Source organism: Pseudophryne corroboree, chromosome 9 (genome assembly GCF_028390025.1).
Source record: "Pseudophryne corroboree isolate aPseCor3 chromosome 9, aPseCor3.hap2, whole genome shotgun sequence".
NCBI lineage: Eukaryota > Metazoa > Chordata > Amphibia > Anura > Myobatrachidae > Pseudophryne > Pseudophryne corroboree.
In genome coordinates, this window is record NC_086452.1 from 376,909,617 (window position 1) to 376,927,143 (window position 17,527).

General features: G+C 42.9%; 1 protein-coding gene and 1 long non-coding RNA gene across 6 annotated transcripts in view; one reads left to right on the plus strand and one right to left on the minus strand.

Moving 5' to 3' along the window:
• The window catches only part of ATG7 (autophagy related 7), a 617,483-nt gene that overhangs the window by 308,563 nt on the left and 291,393 nt on the right, over nucleotides 1-17,527 (plus strand). For all 5 annotated transcript variants that reach the window (XM_063940758.1, XM_063940756.1, XM_063940759.1 and 2 more), the window contains exon 18: nucleotides 4,249-4,371. In XM_063940758.1, the coding sequence (XP_063796828.1) occupies nucleotides 4,249-4,371 (123 nt within the window). The remainder of the gene's footprint in view (nucleotides 1-4,248; nucleotides 4,372-17,527) is intronic.
• Nucleotides 1-17,527, minus strand: part of LOC134958276 (uncharacterized) — a 210,265-nt gene that overhangs the window by 181,060 nt on the left and 11,678 nt on the right. The window lies entirely within an intron of this gene.

Consider the following 17,527-nt stretch of genomic DNA (forward strand, 5'->3'; position numbering starts at 1 on the left):
GGTGTCAGGAAAAATGTTTTGTTACATCCAAAATGTATTTTATGTTTACTGTCAGTGTACAGTTTGATAGAAGATTAACTTCATGTAGAATGTTGCATCTTGCAATTTTGATCATGTGGAGAAAAAAACAAACCATGGCATTAGAATACTGCAGTAAATGTCTTTGATAAGCGTATCCTTCTGCCAATACTGTGGATTCTTTTAGATTAGAGTCCTGTAATTATATCCTAGTTTTCTGGCATTTTGCCCTGACATATCTGGGATTTGATGTACAGTAGGTTTTGGGGCCTGAGGTGCCAAGCAGTGACTACATCATAAACTGTGCACTCCCTAATAAATATCACTGACATATGTTATTGCACACCCTGTTGTTCTTTTCTGTGTTATACATGTTAGAAGGTTTGTCTTCTCGTGCTCTCTTTTTATGTATGTACATATTTTCGGATAATGTAAATGACAAAATAGTTATAGCGAAAGGCTGTGGTTGTGTCTTTTTTGATCTGTGAGCTACTTTACCCGTGACCATGCCCCCTTTCCTAATGTGTACCGATTTTTCTGTGCAAAATGCTGGAGGGTATGGGATTAACAAATAGGATCATGGTGGAAGATCAGAAGTAGTTGAAGTACTCTCATAACCTTTTTCCACTGCCACTGTAACCTGGGTTATTGCCAAGTTAACCCAGGTTGCCGCTCAGTGGAAATGGGTTAATCCGGGTCCAGTGACCCCAGAATCCAACCCTGCTAGCTTGCAGGGTGGTCTCGGGAAGCACCGAGTAAAGGGGCAGTGTAAACGGGTAAGTCGGTTCATCCGATCCGGCTCTCATTTACAGCATGGTGAGATCTCATAATTGTACACGGTGACAGGACCCTGCTGAACTTCCTGGTTCCTGCTGCGCTGACACTGAAATGGACGGGGCCAGTGACATCAGGGACTAATGCTGCTGCTGAGACTCCCGGCGCTGTTGCACCTGTGTGCAGTGTAAATGGCTCCGACCTAAGAATAACCCAGGTCAGAGACACAGTGTGAAAGGTTGTTCTGGGTCTGACCTTCTCTGGAACTGTTTTCCAAATCCCAGGTCAGACCCAGGACTTAAGTGGTATCAGTCACTGTGCAAATTCTGAGCTGTCCAGACGTATACCCAACATTAATATTTATCAAACTGCAGCAATAGTAAAGTTTGTATATTGCACTGATTTTGTAACTACTATTTATTTGTAAAATGTTGCCAGGGCAACTGAGCGATCCTCAGCTCTCCTTAAGGTCGCCAGCCAGCACTGCATGCATCTGTGTGTGCATGATCCAGCAAATAGTTTTTGTAGCGATATCTACTGTGCAGTGTAATAGTTTAATAGATACGAGGCAGACAGGTTGTAATGTTTAAAGTAAAACCATCCTTCCCCTTCACTAATGGGCCACACAACTTAGCACTGAGTGCTTGACGCAGTGTCAAGTAGCATTGGACCCTATCTTGGTACCCCTGTTTGTGGGTATCGCGGAATAAAAGTAAATAACACTTTATTGCCTGTCGCTGCCCACTTCCCAAGTAAAATCGGCAGTCTGGGCAACTTGAATATGCAATTTGCGATGAATTGTGTCATCGCGGCTCATTCCTGCCTTGAAATGCTGGGAATTGCTGCACTGTATAGTGGGGAAATGTGGCACAAAGCAGAAACTTGACACAGCGTCCCTACTCCACCAGTCGGTCCAATCCACCTCCAACCCAGGATTTCCCACTTGGCTGCTTCCTCCCGAGAGCTAGGTGTAAATTGTTGGCAAGTATCCTTTATATTGGTCAATGTAACACACCTCCCATATTTTTGATTGCATTTCAACAGATAGTGACCAGTATTATTTTTTTTCTCCTTTTGCAAGTCCCCCAACCCCCACACACACCAGCCAAATCAAATTCCATATTGTATTGGTACTTTTCTTGATATGGCACAATTCATTGGCTAACTAACTATATATATATATATATATATATATATATCACCTGTGATTTCAGTTTTTGCCCTCCATATTGCTGGATAATAAATCTAGTGCTCTCGAGGGCGTAATTGCCAATGCTGTGCGACAGTTTCAAACACACCTACATTTTTAAAAAAAACACTACTCCATAGCGATAATTTAGTAAATACAGATGAAAGTTTTACCGTCTATTTTTTGTAACACCATCAACATGCAGCCACAATTTCCTTCACACCTCATAGAGGAGAGCAGGGAAATGTGCAGTGTTGTGGAGCCTTCATTTTCTGTACACAGTTGCACGTTGCACAGAATTTAAATGTCCCATATTTTGCCCCAAGCATGCTGGTGCTTCTGCGGCCATTGTAACATTAAAAAGAAGTAAGAGGCATTCAGGCTTCAAGCGCAAAACAGAAAAAAATTCCAAGGAAGGAAACTCTGTTTTTCTTCCCTGGTTGTGTAATATAATACTGTGCATTGACTCTCTCAGCAATGTGGCAGTGTGCTATGAGGAACTTTTGGATAATTTTCCTAGAATAGAGCTCTTCTGATATCAAATAAAATGTCCGATAAAACAATTCACCCTCCAAATCAATATTTTAACTATTTTCTTTGCTTTAATATGACTTTTGGGGTAGATCTATTAAACTGTGGCTTTGATTCCAAAATATACAATGGTGTTAGAACCAAAACGCAGAGTTTTAATTCTGATATTCTTGCCACTTTAAATTTCGAGGTCGAACCTGCCAAGATACAATGGCTTCTTAGTAAATGTAGCCCTTAGCGTTACTGAACCATATGTATCAGCTTTTAGTATATCTTTATTCTACAATACATGCTGTATGAACCTACTTTTTTCTGCACAGCCTAGTTTATTTAATATTTGTTTCATTGTGTTACTATGCTCCTAGATTTGTACTGTATCCAGGGTGCATTTATCCACGTAACCATGGATTGGATTATAATGAACGGAACCACTTGCTCCATTTTACACAATGAATCCATACAGTATTTATCACTAAGCTGTTCTTCATAAGTATGTTACCCAAGGCAGAGCCGTAACTACGTGTGTACCAGGTGTGCCTGGCAGACAGCGCAGTCGCTCTGAGGGCGCAACTGCCCGCATTCCAAGTCAGTGGCTTGTAATGAGTCAAACTGACTCATTACAAGCCGCCTGTGTGCGCCGGAGGAGGAGAGGAGCAGCTCCGGAGGGAGCAAGACTGGAGCCGCAGCAGCGCTATGTAATTGGTAGTGGCGCCGCTGCAGCAGTCCCTTTCCTTCCGCATTGGCTGCCCGGCGCTGTTGTGAATGCTGGGATGCGCTTCCCTCATCCCAGCATTCACAGCGGCGGCGGCCAGCCAATGCGGAAGGAGAGGGACAGCTGCATGGCGCCGCTACCAATTACAGTGCGCTGCTGCGGCTTCCGAGTCCCCCTCCCTCCTCCTCCTCCCTTGCCTCCGGAGGTGCCAGAACCGAGGAGCCTGACTGCCTGAGCCAGCGGAGAGATGGTAAGTATCATCTATTTTATCTATCTATTTTATCTATCTATCCTGTCTACCTAATGTGTAAAAGGGGAACTGGCTGCCGTAATGTGTAAAAAGGGGGACGCTGTCTGCCGCAATGTGTAAAAAGTGGACGCTGTCTGCCGTAATGTGTACAAAGGGGACGCTGTCTGCCATAATGTGTAAAAAGGGGACGCTGACTGCTGTAACGTGTAAAAAGGGGGACTGGCTGCCGTAATGTGTAAAAGGGGCTATACCTGGTGTAGTGGCGCTACTGTGCGGCGTAATTTGAATAATGGAGACTACTGTGCACCGTAATATGAATTGGTATTATTTTGTGGCCACACCCCTTCCCCATGAAGCCATACTCCTATATTTTTTTCCGCGCGCCTACGGCACGCACTGCCTCTATTTTATGTAAGGGGGGGTGCGCCAATGCCATTTCTTGCACACAGCGCTGAAATGTCTAGTTACGGCACTGACCCAAGGATTTCCTCTTCTTTTGAGACAAAGGCCAATTTAACTACAGCTTTTTGCAAGGACGGCAGTAAAATAGGAAAATGAAACCATCTAGCAAGTTATGATGTGACTTGTATTTCAACAATAGCTGTAAGAAAAGATTGACTATTTAGTCTGTTCAAGATCAGCGGAATAGGCTCGCTCTTTCTCTCTCTCTAGAATGTGACATTGAACTTTATGAGCTTGTGATAAGATATATAACCTGTGGGTGATTGATTGTAGCTCAGAGTTAAATACAGTAATGCATATTTCTCTTTTTAGGTGATTGATCAGTACGAGAAAGATGGCTTCCAATTCTTGGCCAATGTTTTTAACTCTTCACACTCCTTTCTGGAAGATTTGACGGGTTTAACTTTACTGCATCAAGAGACACAAGCGGCAGAGGTCAGAATTCCCTTTAATGTGTTTTCACTGTCTCACACTGCTTGTTCATCATATCCGTTCTAGTAATTATTATTATAAAAAAAATATCTAATAATTTATAATTATTAATTAGTTAAAAATTGAAAATAATGTCACAGTATTATGTATAACTTTACTCTCTAGCAGGTAATCTATGTTTAAATGTACGTATGAGAAGTATGGGGCAGATGTATTAACCTGGAGAAGGCATAAGGAAGTGATAAACCAGTGATATGTGCAAGAAAGGCACCAGCCAATCAGATCCTAACTGTTAATTTACATAATGGAGCTGATTGGCTGGTTCCTTTATCACCTTGCACATATCACTGGTTTATCACTTCCTTATGCCTTCTCCAGGTTAATACATCTGCCCCTATGTCTGGTATGCAATGATATACAGCATACTGTACATCAAGTTTATAGTGTTTTGTGGTGCTTCTATTAAAGATGTGCGCATTTGGTTCAGAGAAATTTGAAAACACCCGAACTTAGGGGTTACGAGTAGGACGGCTTGCTAGACTGGACAAATATCCGTGTCACAAGTCTGAAAGTGGTATAAGAGGCATACTGGTGTGGATTTGTTGGGAAAATTCAGGGAAGTGATAGCAAAGTGATTTTCCCCACTAAGACTCTTCTCAGGATTTGTCATTTCACAAGCGTTATGACTGGGTGACTTTCAACACGTGTCATGTTTTGCGCACACAATAAACTTTGTGGTTCAGAATTTCTTTAAAAAATTACAAGTCTGTGCAGGAAATGCTGGCTATGCCCCTGACATTTCTGGATGGAGGATGATGATGACGTGTTCCGAATGTGACAATGGTTAACAACACTATTAACCACCTTAAGGCCATTTGTAGCATGGATTACTCAAACAGCTATGATGTCTTTTGTTGGGGGCCCACTCAAACTATGCACTTCATCCACAAAGGTAGAAGTCCCTGTTGTTGAAGTGCTTGGTTCTTAATTGTGGATAATCTTTTTAATATGCTACAGAAAGGTGGATGACAAGACAATCTATCACCAGCTTCTCATCCAGGCACGTAGACCTTATTTCCTTTCCTCCAGCTTCTCATCCAGGCATATAGGCCCTATTTCCTTTCCACCAGCTTCTCCATAGATGATACAGTGCTGTATTATTTTTTTTCTGTCTCTGAATAGATTATTAGAAATAATGTAGACCATTAAACAGAATCCCAATTCCAAAACAACTAGCTTTTTTCACCTGATCACTGGCAAATAAAATAATTAAAACAGAATAGTGTTACTCTTTCTTTTTTAATATATACTATGCCAGTTCAAATACACTTTGGTCTAAATGTACAGACTGATGAGAGAAGCAAAAATTTACAGCTGTCTACAATATTGCAAAAAGGTGGAAATGAAAAAGGGCAAACATGACCATTTGTACATGTCTCAGGGTTAGGAACTGGATTGTCTAATTAAATTAAATGTCTAATAATGAATGGGCTCATTTTTTGCAGCTTACTTTATAGAAAATGACATTAGCCAATATCCTTTTCAGGTCACTAATTTTAGATGGAACAGTGCTAATGAAACATAGTGGCAGACAGGATGGCAGTTTAATAGTTTAATAAACTATACGACTCTATAGAATGTTTTTTTTTCATTCGTTAAGAATTAACAGCCTACAAGTAAAAGCCTAGTTGAAAAGATAATAAATTAATAACTAACTACTACAAGCAGCAAATCACAGGCCCAATGCCAGTACAGGTAAATAGAGACATAGGGCTAAATTTACTAAGGTGGGAGTTTTTTTTAGAACTGATGATAGAATCTAATTGGTTGCTGTGGGCAACATCACCAGTTCTTAAAAAAAACCTCCCACCTTAGGAAAGTTACCCCCTAGTATTTATGTAATGTTAGCCAGGTAAAGCGTTGATTGATTATACGAACAGTCATAACTATACAGAAAAGTAAAACAGAGACTAATACAGCTTTTACACCAAAGAATGTGGGTCGCAGCCGGGAACCCTGACACGGGAGCTACCCGGCTGCGACCCGCGTCAGCCCCCTTTTACATCGAACTCACCAGCCCGGCATATTGCCAGGTTGATGACGTTGCCGGTGACGCGACGGGGGCGGCGCTTGGAGATCACATGATCTCTATGCGCCGCCCGCACATGGAGTGTAAACGGGAAGCCGGGTCGCATCGACCCGGATACCGTTTACACTGCTCACGTGTTCAACCCCGCAAACTTCCCGAGTTGGAATACCCGGATTATTCCAACTCGACCCTTTTACACCAGCCAGCAACACGGGTTATGCGCACTCATGTGCAATAACCCGTGTTACTAGCTGGTGGTGTAAAAGGGGCATAAGAAATTCAAAACCAAAACATTTGAGAGTGATTTTACCAAAGCCAAAACACAATGAATATTTAGAACCAAAACATGGGAGTCCGCACAAATCTTTAGTTTCTGCCCCATTCAGCAGTATTAATTGATGTGGTTAGAAATTAAGATCAGTTATGTTGTTGATAGTAGTACGGTGCTTTACTACTCATTTTATGACACAGAGGAGGCCTTCAAGTATTTTCTCTACAGTTTGGAAATTTTCAAATGCTAATATTATGAGGACGCTCAATGTTCACATTGTTTTATATACAGTAGAGAGGCATGTTACACACAGCAATCATTTGTTAACAAGGTAGTAATAATAATAATAATGTGATGCATTTAGAATTTATGAAAGTTTGAATTTTATGGACCTGTGTCTCTTGCGTAATGTAAATATGATGACACTTTTTACTGGACTGTTTAACCTCCCTCATCTAGTAGAATGATTGGGGCCTGGTGTTCAGTGCAGTGTGGAGATACCTTTGCAAAATGCCAATTTTCCTGCTGTGGCTGGTTGGAGTATTCTACGTTTGCCTGCCATTGCTGCAGCCATCCAATCAGACAATCATACAAGATTACATAAAACTGATATCTTATGCTCGCCAGTGACAGACCAGCGAGTGTCTGGGTCATTGACAAGGACTGTCTGCCATTGTGGCCCCTGAAGGCCTATAAGCACTCCTCTAAAAGTTTTGTTTTGACATTTTCTTTTTTTTACGGTGGGGGAGACGACGACTGCTGTCTGCGTACGAACTATGGGGGCTATGCAGTACGGATTGCAAAATCTGCTAAAAAGCAGAATTTTCAGTTCTTTCTTTCGCATGCTGGGGGCCACCCATCTCAGTGCAAGGCCACCCAGCATGCTAAATTGCTTGCCCAGTGGCTGCGGTCTCAGCAACTGTGGATGACCCCCTGCAGCTAGGCTGCGTATTCAGCAAGTCCACCGCCATTTTCTTGATCTGAACAGGTACACGTGACGTCATGCAGCCGCCCTGAAAACGCAGCAGACACCCCCCCATTTTCAACGCGCCGCCCCCGCAACGCCCTGTCGCATGGCCCCTGGTTTCTCTGACCTGCAGCTGCTTAGGCCTTAGGCTGCCTGCTTCAGTTGAAGTGAGATGGTATCCGAGGGAAATGGTGGTAAAGATATCTACCTTATTCTAGAACATGGGGGCAGATGTACTAACCTGGAGAAGGGATAAAGAAGTGATAAGTGGAAGGTGATAACGCACCAGCCAATCATTACGGATTTGAAAAATGACCGCTAGGAGCTGATTGGCTGTTGCTTTATCATCTTGCACTTATCACTGCTTAATCTCTTTTTTATCCCTTCTCCATGCTTAATACATATGCCCCTTCATCTGCTACCATGAATGGCATTGTAGTAGACGTTACAAAATTCACGTTTGAAAATATTTAGCATTTTGTTTGATGCCCGATTATTGACTAGGATGGGCCTGCTTCTATTGGCCAGCTAAGCTTGTAATCTCACCAATCGGTGCATTCGTTGTACAGTACGATTTAGATGTGCTGCATATTCTTGTACTGTTAACAATCAGCAGCGTGATATCTTAGTATCTCTTAACTTATAGTAGTCTTGTTTACTTCTATACTCTTGTGAGAATTATTATACGAGGCCTGCTTGCTGTAAATCTTGCCTGTCTGTGCCTGCTAATAATAGAAAGGTGATTCAAGTTACTGTGGAAGCTATTTGAAGACTGCAGTTACCTCATCTCCTAACATAGCTTCCACCTGACTATTCTGATTTAGCCCCTGATGGCTGCACTAGATGAGGATTGCATACTGTTTGCTGCAGTATCCAGTGTCAAGGGGGGTCATTCCGAGTTGTTCGCTCGCAAACTGCTTTTAGCAGCTTTACACACGCTAAGCCGCCGCCTACTGGGAGTGAATCTTAGCTTCTTAAAATTGCGAACGAAAGATTCGCAATATAGCGAAAAGACATCTCTGTGCAGTTTCTGAGTAGCTCGAGACTTACTCGGCATCTGCGATCAGTTCAGTGCTTGTCGTTCCTGGTTTGACGTCATAAACACACCCAGCGTTCGCCCAGACACTCCTCCGTTTCTCCAGCCACTCCCGCGTTTTTCCCAGAAACGGTAGCGTTTTTTCGCACACGCCCATAAAACGGCCAGTTTCCGCCCAGAAACACCCACTTCCTGTCAATCACATTACGATCACCAGAACGAAGAAAAAATCGTGAGTAAAAAACCTAACTGCATAGCAAATTTACTTGGCGCAGTCGCACTGCGGACATTGCGCATGCGCACTAAGCGGAAAATCGCTGCGATGCGAAAAAATTTACCGAGCGAACAACTCGGAATGACCCCCATGGATCTGCTCTTCGGTACTAGGAGAAGCTGCTCTGGATGGAGTATAAGATGTGAACTAATGGAATAACTAATAGATCACCAGTGACCAGTTCAGGCTGCTCAGATGTTCCTACACGAATAAATACTCCATATATTATAGTCTTTTCTTTTATAAGGTACAACAATGATTTCTTAGTGCCATGCAAAGATATAGAATACACAATAAGTAGCAGACAGATGTGTCCTCTTAAATGTAGCCTCAATATGCTGTGCAATTTAGTGTAGCAACAGTGTGTTTCAATTTGAGTCTTATTCGCACTGCAGCCGCAGCAAAGCACTGCTCAATCTGTACCAGAGACGCCGGCAGATTCTTATTTATTTTTTATTGTAGAGGAAGAAAAGCCACATCTGTTGCATCGCAGCACTTCATATACTGATTCAGGCTCATTCACAAATGGATGTACAAGGGCCCTCATTCCGAGTTGATCGGTCGCAAGGCGAATTTAGCAGAGTTACACACGCTAAGCCGCCGCCTACTGGGAGTGAATCTTAGCTTCTTAAAATTGCGACCGATGTATTCGCAATATTGCGATTACTAACTACTTAGCAGTTTCAGAGTAGCTTCAGACTTACTCTGCCTGTGCGATCAGTTCAGTGCTTGTCGTTCCTGTTTGACGTCACAAACACACCCAGCGTTCGCCCAGGCACTCCCACCGTTTCTCCGGCCACTCCTGCGTTTTTTCCGGAAACGGTAGCGTTTTCAGCCACACGCCCCTGAAACGCCGTGTTTCCGCCCAGTAACACCCATTTCCTGTCAATCACATTACGATCGCCAGAGCGATGAAAAAGCCGTGAGTAAAATTACTTTCTACATAGCAAAGTTACTTGGCGCAGTCGCAGTGCGAACATTGCGCATGCGTACTAAGCGGATTTTCATTGCGATGCAATGAAAAATACCGAGCGAACAACTCGGAATGAGGGCCAAGGGTCACATATCAAATCTCAGTTAATTAATAGGCATGTTACTACTTATTGAATATTTGTCCAATTGTCAATGTTTCCCACATAAACGGATTTACTGTTAAGAGTTTTTGTTATTTAATGTTTGTTTTTCAAAAGACTTGCAGATCCAGCTGAAACGATGCTAGACCTCCGCTTGCTATACAGTACACATCTCTCATTAACACAGCAGTATGGCTACTAATATACAGGGTGGCTGCTATTAAACATTTGTGAGACAAATGTGGATTTTTGTGACTTATTTGGAGAATTTATCCAGTATCTGAGGATCCTAGGGTATATTTACTTGTAAAAGCTGCTGCGTTAAGATATACATTTAAAAGGGATAAATAGCAAAACATGGAAACCACTTAGTAAATAAACCCCCAAGACTCCTATAAAGATCAGTAGCTGTGATGGGGGATATGGGGAGTTGGGGATACCAGTATATTATAAATTAAAAATATTATAATGCTATTTCCCTGCTTCTATATCATAGTTGCCAACTTTCTGGTTGCCCCCCATCACAACGGGGGGGCGATGTGGTTTGGTATAGGGAGAGTCATGCGGCACAGGAGGCTATGTATAGCCGGGGAAACTTGGCTACAGTGATGCAATTCAGGAAGAATTGTGTCATCGGCGCCCAGTCCACCTACTTCACTTGGTAAATGGGTGGCGGGCAACGGGTGGCGCTGGGAGACTTGTCCACTCTTCCGGGTGGCTGGGAGCACCACCGGATTTTCAGGAGCCTCCTGGCCTTTCCAACAGAGTAGGCAAGTATGTTCTATATGTGTTCATTGATATAACAAAGCTATTGCTGAATTACTTTTGCTATAATGCTCAGTTTTATTGTACCATGACTTGTATATGTATATTATGTCCTTATAATAATAATAATAATAATAATAATAATAATAGTATTTTTTTATTTGAAGGGTGATGCAGTTGCTGTTCTTAGTAATCATTCACATCAGTCTCCTTCGGAGTACAACTCCAGTTTCGCCCCCACAAACACCATCTCTCTGAGGCAGCGTTGCTAACCACTGTGCCACCATATTATATCATTAATGGTTTTAGAGAGGCCATACTTCTATTCAAACTATTTTGTAGCAGATTTTCCCCAATTGCTTCTCCTGGTAACAATTGTTTTCAGTCTGGTAACCTTTCCCTGCACATGGAAACGTTATAATTCCTCTGTACAGTATATTATCTTCAGCTGTAATCTAATCTCCATACTGTGTTTTTTTTTTTTTGTTTTTTTTTATTCTCGTCCTGTCCCAGTTCATTGGATTGTCTGTTCTGTTTAAGTGGCTAAGGCATGAAAAGAGCTTTTTTTTTTTTTTATGGTTTCACGTGATTTCTCTCCGTATATTTGGCAGTCGACTTCCTGGGTCGTGTTAGAACGTGTTTTAGCATCTTAGAAAGAATTTTTATTGTGTTTATTGCGCAGAAAAGTTACTTAGCAACAGTAACCATTATCTGCAGGGACATAAAGGGAGACAGTGCTGGAGTGCTTAGATTTATTATCTACCGCTGGATGTTAGAAAAGGAAACCTCGACCCTCAATTACATAAGGGCGTAAAGGACAATCCCAGTTCTTTAGGACGATGGGAAATAAAACCCTGTGCTGTGTCAGGTTGCTGCTGGTTCAGCAGGAAAAAAGAAGCAGACTATGTGAAAATGTATTAATTATTCTGGACAGTTTCATGTCACTATGATCTTCTGTCCCTAGTGTGGACATTTCTCGCTGTTACACAACTTATACTGATATCCTTTCATTATGTGGAACCTTTTCCTTGTCAAGCCTTTTGGATCATTTTAAAACATTAGATTGTACAGTGACTTTTGAAAAATTCACAGAGGGCCTGATTCAGATTCGGCCCCTAACCGTATGTAATGCCAATATGCACAACTTTGACTGATGTTGTAAGCAGTGGCAGATTTTACCTATAGGCAGCAGGACTGCAGCCCTTCCAAGGTAAAATCCACCACCCCACTAGGTCTTTAGTGAAGCCAGATGCAGTCCGTGATTGGTAGGAGTCATTGGCGTTTCTATAATGGGTGCGTGGCGCACACGGGCCCCTGGGTCCAGAGGGGCCCACACCGCACCCATATATTATACTCCTCCTGAGTCCCGCGATGGTGGACCTGCCCTGCGGACAGAAATCACTCGGGAAATGGCAGCCATTTCCGAGTGATTTGCGCATGCGCACTTGAGATGTTCCAGGAACAAGCCGCGGGCGACATGTTCCCGGAGACCTGCACATGCACAGTAGACTCTGGCATTATGCCAGAGTCTACTGCTGTCGGAGAGGAGGGGGCCCGCGACAAAGGCTGTATGCGGGTCACCTCCTCTCTTAACTCCCCTGGTAGGAGCCGCTGCTGTTTGTAAGTAGGACGCATAGACCCGGATGGTTACTACATAAAGGTGCAGAATGAGTTTGGAAGCAGGGATTGTGGATTTTCGTGGGCATTCCTGGGAGGTAACGGAGGTGGCTAGGCAGATACAGGTGTGTCACTGACAGCACCTCCATCCAAAGACGCAGAGCCGCTCACAAAGGGATGCCATTTTCAGACAGAGAAACTGCATCAGCCAGAGGGCTAGTGCAATTTTTGATGGTGCGTTTAAAGATGCACTGAGACAGATTTGCATGCGCAGAACAGACCTTGCCCAGCCGCATATTCCTGATAATCGTGAATCTGTGTACTGCAACGGACTTGTAGCAAACTCTCACTGTTATGAGTAAGAGAGTATGCCAGTTTCATAACTTCTTCTTGTCTACACACACAGGGTCATCTGCAATGCTTTTTATGTATTTGCACGACTGTCTATTTGTCCACCCAGCACATTTTAAATGGTCATGTACCCAGAAACCCAACTTCATCCCTCTTCTTTTAATAGGAAACACTGCTGGATACATTGGAGAATGCGCATAGTGGAAATTACATAGATCAGCCTACAACTCCTTTAGGAACACCCCAACATTAATACCCCTTTTACACTGACAATTTTATCCAGGGATTTTGCACGTGAACGCGCATCATCCCGGGATTTTTCTCAGTGTAAAAGGGTACACTTACAATTTCCCGGGACGAGCATCCCGGGATTTCAACCCAGGTCTCGACCTGGGTTGAATCCGGGACCGTTCCGGGAAGCTGTGCAGTGTGAACGGGTATACCGAATCAAGGCGACCCGGCACCCGTTCTCTGCATAGGAGGAGGCGGTGCTTGGAGAAGATTATCTCCAAGCACCGCCTCCGCTAGAGTCAGCGGTGACGCCACCGACCCGGCAATATGCTGGGTCGGGCCGCTAATGTGAAAGGGTCATTCCCAGGAAATATACCGGGACACATTCCCGGGAATGACAAAACCCTGCGAGTGTAAAAGGGGTATTATTTATACTTTCCCATTTTCTCTTGCAGTGCTGCTCAGTTTAGCTGTATGAAGATATAGCGTGTCGTAAATGAAAAATAAGAGAGGCCTTGCACTATTTGGGCGCTCTGCGGTTGCACTGTAGCTGAAGTGGTGTGGTTTCTCAGTGTAAAACAAATATTCCAATACACACAAATGCCATAATTAATAAAGACATTGCCAAATTATCACACATGTGATTCATTTATGCTATAATTAAGGCTTCACCAATCATTACTATGGTTGTTTTTTTGTTGAGGTTTTGCAAGAAATAAACAAACCATGAAACACAACCACAAATATAGACAAGTATAGATAGGGTGTAGTGAAGAGTAACAAATACAATAAACATGGTACACATCATTTTTGAATCAACATCAATGCACCAGTTAAATAAACAGTCGAAGCTAACATATGACATAATGAGCGGTTCTCCACTACGGATAAGAAGAAGAGAGCCTTAGCGAAAGGAGAGCACATTAGTGAAGGCATATATCACTACTGCATTAAGGAAATAATTTTAGTGAAGCACCACCACCCAGGAACCCAAACAACATGTGCACCAACCTGGTATATAGATTTGGGCATAAAGAAGTGGATAAATACATTTTGATAATGTTGGCCCTAGTCACAATGAGTTTCAGCTTTTTCCAAGTATGAATCTTATATTTTAAAACAGTCTACTACAGAGGGATGTATTCAGTTAGCCACGGTAATAACCGTGGGCTAATGCAGTGGCCAATGCTATTCACTTGTAGCCAGCAGGCTTAACTTAACACAGATTTCTATCCGAGGGAGGAAGGCGTGAGCAGAAATCCATGGTCAGTGCCCTGTTCTTGTTAATGCATAGCTTTGGGCACTTCCTATGGGCTAACATACAAGGAAAATAGCTTGTTATTGAATAGCTCCAAGCGTAAATGTCAGAGGCTACAGTATTAGCACTTTTCCGCGTGCTGTAATAGTCGCAGCTAATTGAATCTGCCCCTGAATCTACAGTATATTTAGGTCAGACCTTATAGTGGTAACCCAGATCACAAAGTATTGAGTACTTTGTGACCAATTGAAGGTAATACCGCTTGGCCTCACCGTCTACAATCACCTGGAGTGGAAAATATTTACATTTATTTCGGTTAATCCATAAACCAGAATACCGCCTACATTCGTTCATATTCTGAAGTAGAGTATCAAATGAACAGTCTAGGTCAGACAGAAACATGTCATCAGCATAGAGCATAGCTGGCCAAACCATTCCTCGAGATCTACCAACAGTTCACATTTTCCAGACCACCTAGCTGGTGCACAGGTGTAGTCATTACTAATTAAGATGTGCTGCATGCATTCATTCCTAACTGACAATTCTACAGATCTCCAGGAGGCCTGGAAAACATGAACTGTTGGTAGATCACGAGGACTGGTTTGGCCAGCCCTGGCATAGAGCATGAGCTATGAGGAAGCTCCATTTAGGAGCGAAACGCATCAGCGAAGTTGCCCATTGGGGACCCGGTGGACCTTTACTTGTCGCTCTACACTACTGTGAGGACGTGTGCACCACTACTGAGAAGTTATTTTACTGGGAGGCAGAGGACGCTGCACGCGGCGGCTCTAAGACGGGAGCTCGATTGGCTAAAGTCACCTATGGTGTGCCAAGCCCCGGTGCCGGATAAAAACCCTCTGTGGTTGAAGGACACCTCTCTCATATCCTCAGAATCAATCATCTTGTGGGGAGCACACATAAATACCTATATTGGTAGAGATTAATATTCTCCATTTCAAAGCATTTATATGTAGGAGCCCGGACATTTTCTGTAACACAACTGACAGTGAAGTCCCCTGTGGATAGTGTTTTTTTAATATGTTTTTTAGATTTATGATCCACCTCTTTGAATTTATTGTGTTTTATATTTTGGATAATACTGTATTGTTTTTTTTATATGAGACTAGTCATTAGTGATTAAAACCGATTATAAATGTTTTTATATTTTGTTGAATCAAGATTTTTCATGTCCTATTGCTTCACTCTAATTAAATAGCACAGGGAGAGAATAAAGTTGTTTTATAGAGCATGAGCTTACCTATATAGCATTGCTGGCTGGTAGATTTTAGATATGGAGACACTCTAAAAGACAAGCCTGTAGTTTAATGGCCAACACGAACAATGCAGGACTGCTAGGTGCTCTTCTCCAAATACAAAGGGTTGGCATCATGCCCGCTAACAGAGACCTGTGCTGCTAGAGCACAGTACAATAAGTGATCCCAACTTATAAAACCAGACTCATAAGCCCCATACACACTAGCCAAGCCCCTGCTGACGCTGATATAGGCGGCGGGGACTCTGTGGGTTTCCGGCATCGGCAAGTGCATACACACTTGCCGATGCCAGTGGGGAACAACGGCTGTCGTTAACGAGGACCTACCTCGTCTTTACATGTTCAGACGAGGAAGGAGGTCGTTAACAATAATGAGTGTACACACTAGGCGATATTGTGAACAGTATCGCCTAGTGTGTATGGGGCTTTACTCTGTCCACTCCACCAAGTCATAACTAAGCAGTATTTTTAAAAGAAAATGCAAACCATTATTTTAATCATGTGAGCACCTTGATAATAGGTCAGGACAGTTACTGATACTTGGGACACTATAACTTCAACACTCTAAACTCCTCAATTAGCAGCGCTATTTAAGAGAAACATTACAACGTTCTAACAAAATGGTACATGGTTTCGGAATGCCTGCTCAAGATACCCAGAAGCTCAATGCTGGGTGCAATGTGGCCAACCAAGCACCTGCACCGAACTTACCCCATTTTGGTCTATGGTGGTGTCCCTCATCTCTACTGTCACTGGACACTCCCCTGACCCAACACACGTACTACTTTGCCTTCCAATCCCTCACCTCCCCAACACACACTGCCAAATTGTTTCTTCACAGTGCATGTGCAGCATCAAGATTTCAAATTGTGTGAAATTGGAAAAAATCTAGACTCCCCCACCAGACAAGACAGACAAGATTGTGAACTGTGGTTTGTGTCTCAAATGGGATGTAGCACCGGACACCTTAACAACACTACTGCTAAATATCAGTCTGGACGCCCTTGTTCTCTTTTTTTTTTTTTTTTCTTCTACTCTGCTCCATCCTGGTTCGCTCCACTTCCCCTATTTTCTGACCTTCCCTCCTCCTTCTTTTTCCCCTTCCCCTCCATCCAGACAGGCACTAACCAATATGATGCCCTAGGCAAGATTTTAGCTGGTGCCCCCTAGCACCACCGCTGGTTCTACCTCTGACCTTGCACCTCTTTCCCAGCACCATCACCCCTCACCCATAGCAGTCCTTGTACCCCCTATATTTTAAATAGGAACAGTTCGCACAATTGGTGCACTGCCCAAAATGGGGCATCTTCTTGCTGGGAAGGGGCATGGCCACACAATAATAGTAACCCCAATTCCAATTACGCCACACAGTACTGCAACTTTATTCACATTTTATCTTGCTATAGTGTCCATAATTCATATTACATCCCACAGTAGTATCACTTTACCTTATAAACGTTACTCCTCACAGTAGAGCCCCTTATTCACATTACATCACACTGAATTGCTCCTTATTCACATTACACCACACCTTATTGCTCTTCAGTCACATTAGACGACACAGTAGTGCCCTTTCTATATGCAACGCCACACAGTAGAGCACCTTATACACATAATGCCACACATTAGTAATGCATTTATACACAATTCCACACAGTAATGCCCCTTACACATATGAGACACATTAATGTCCTTATAAACATAATGCGCCTTACACATTATGACAACCTTTATTAATGCCCTTTTACACATAATGTACCTTGCACATATGGCGCACATTATTAATGCCCTTATACACATAATGACACACAGTGCCCCCTACACATTTGCTGCACATTATTAGTGCCCCTATACACATAATGACACACAGACAGTAGTACCCTGTTACACATATGCCGCACATTATTATTGCCCTTATACACATAATGACACACATAGTGGCCCTTTACACATA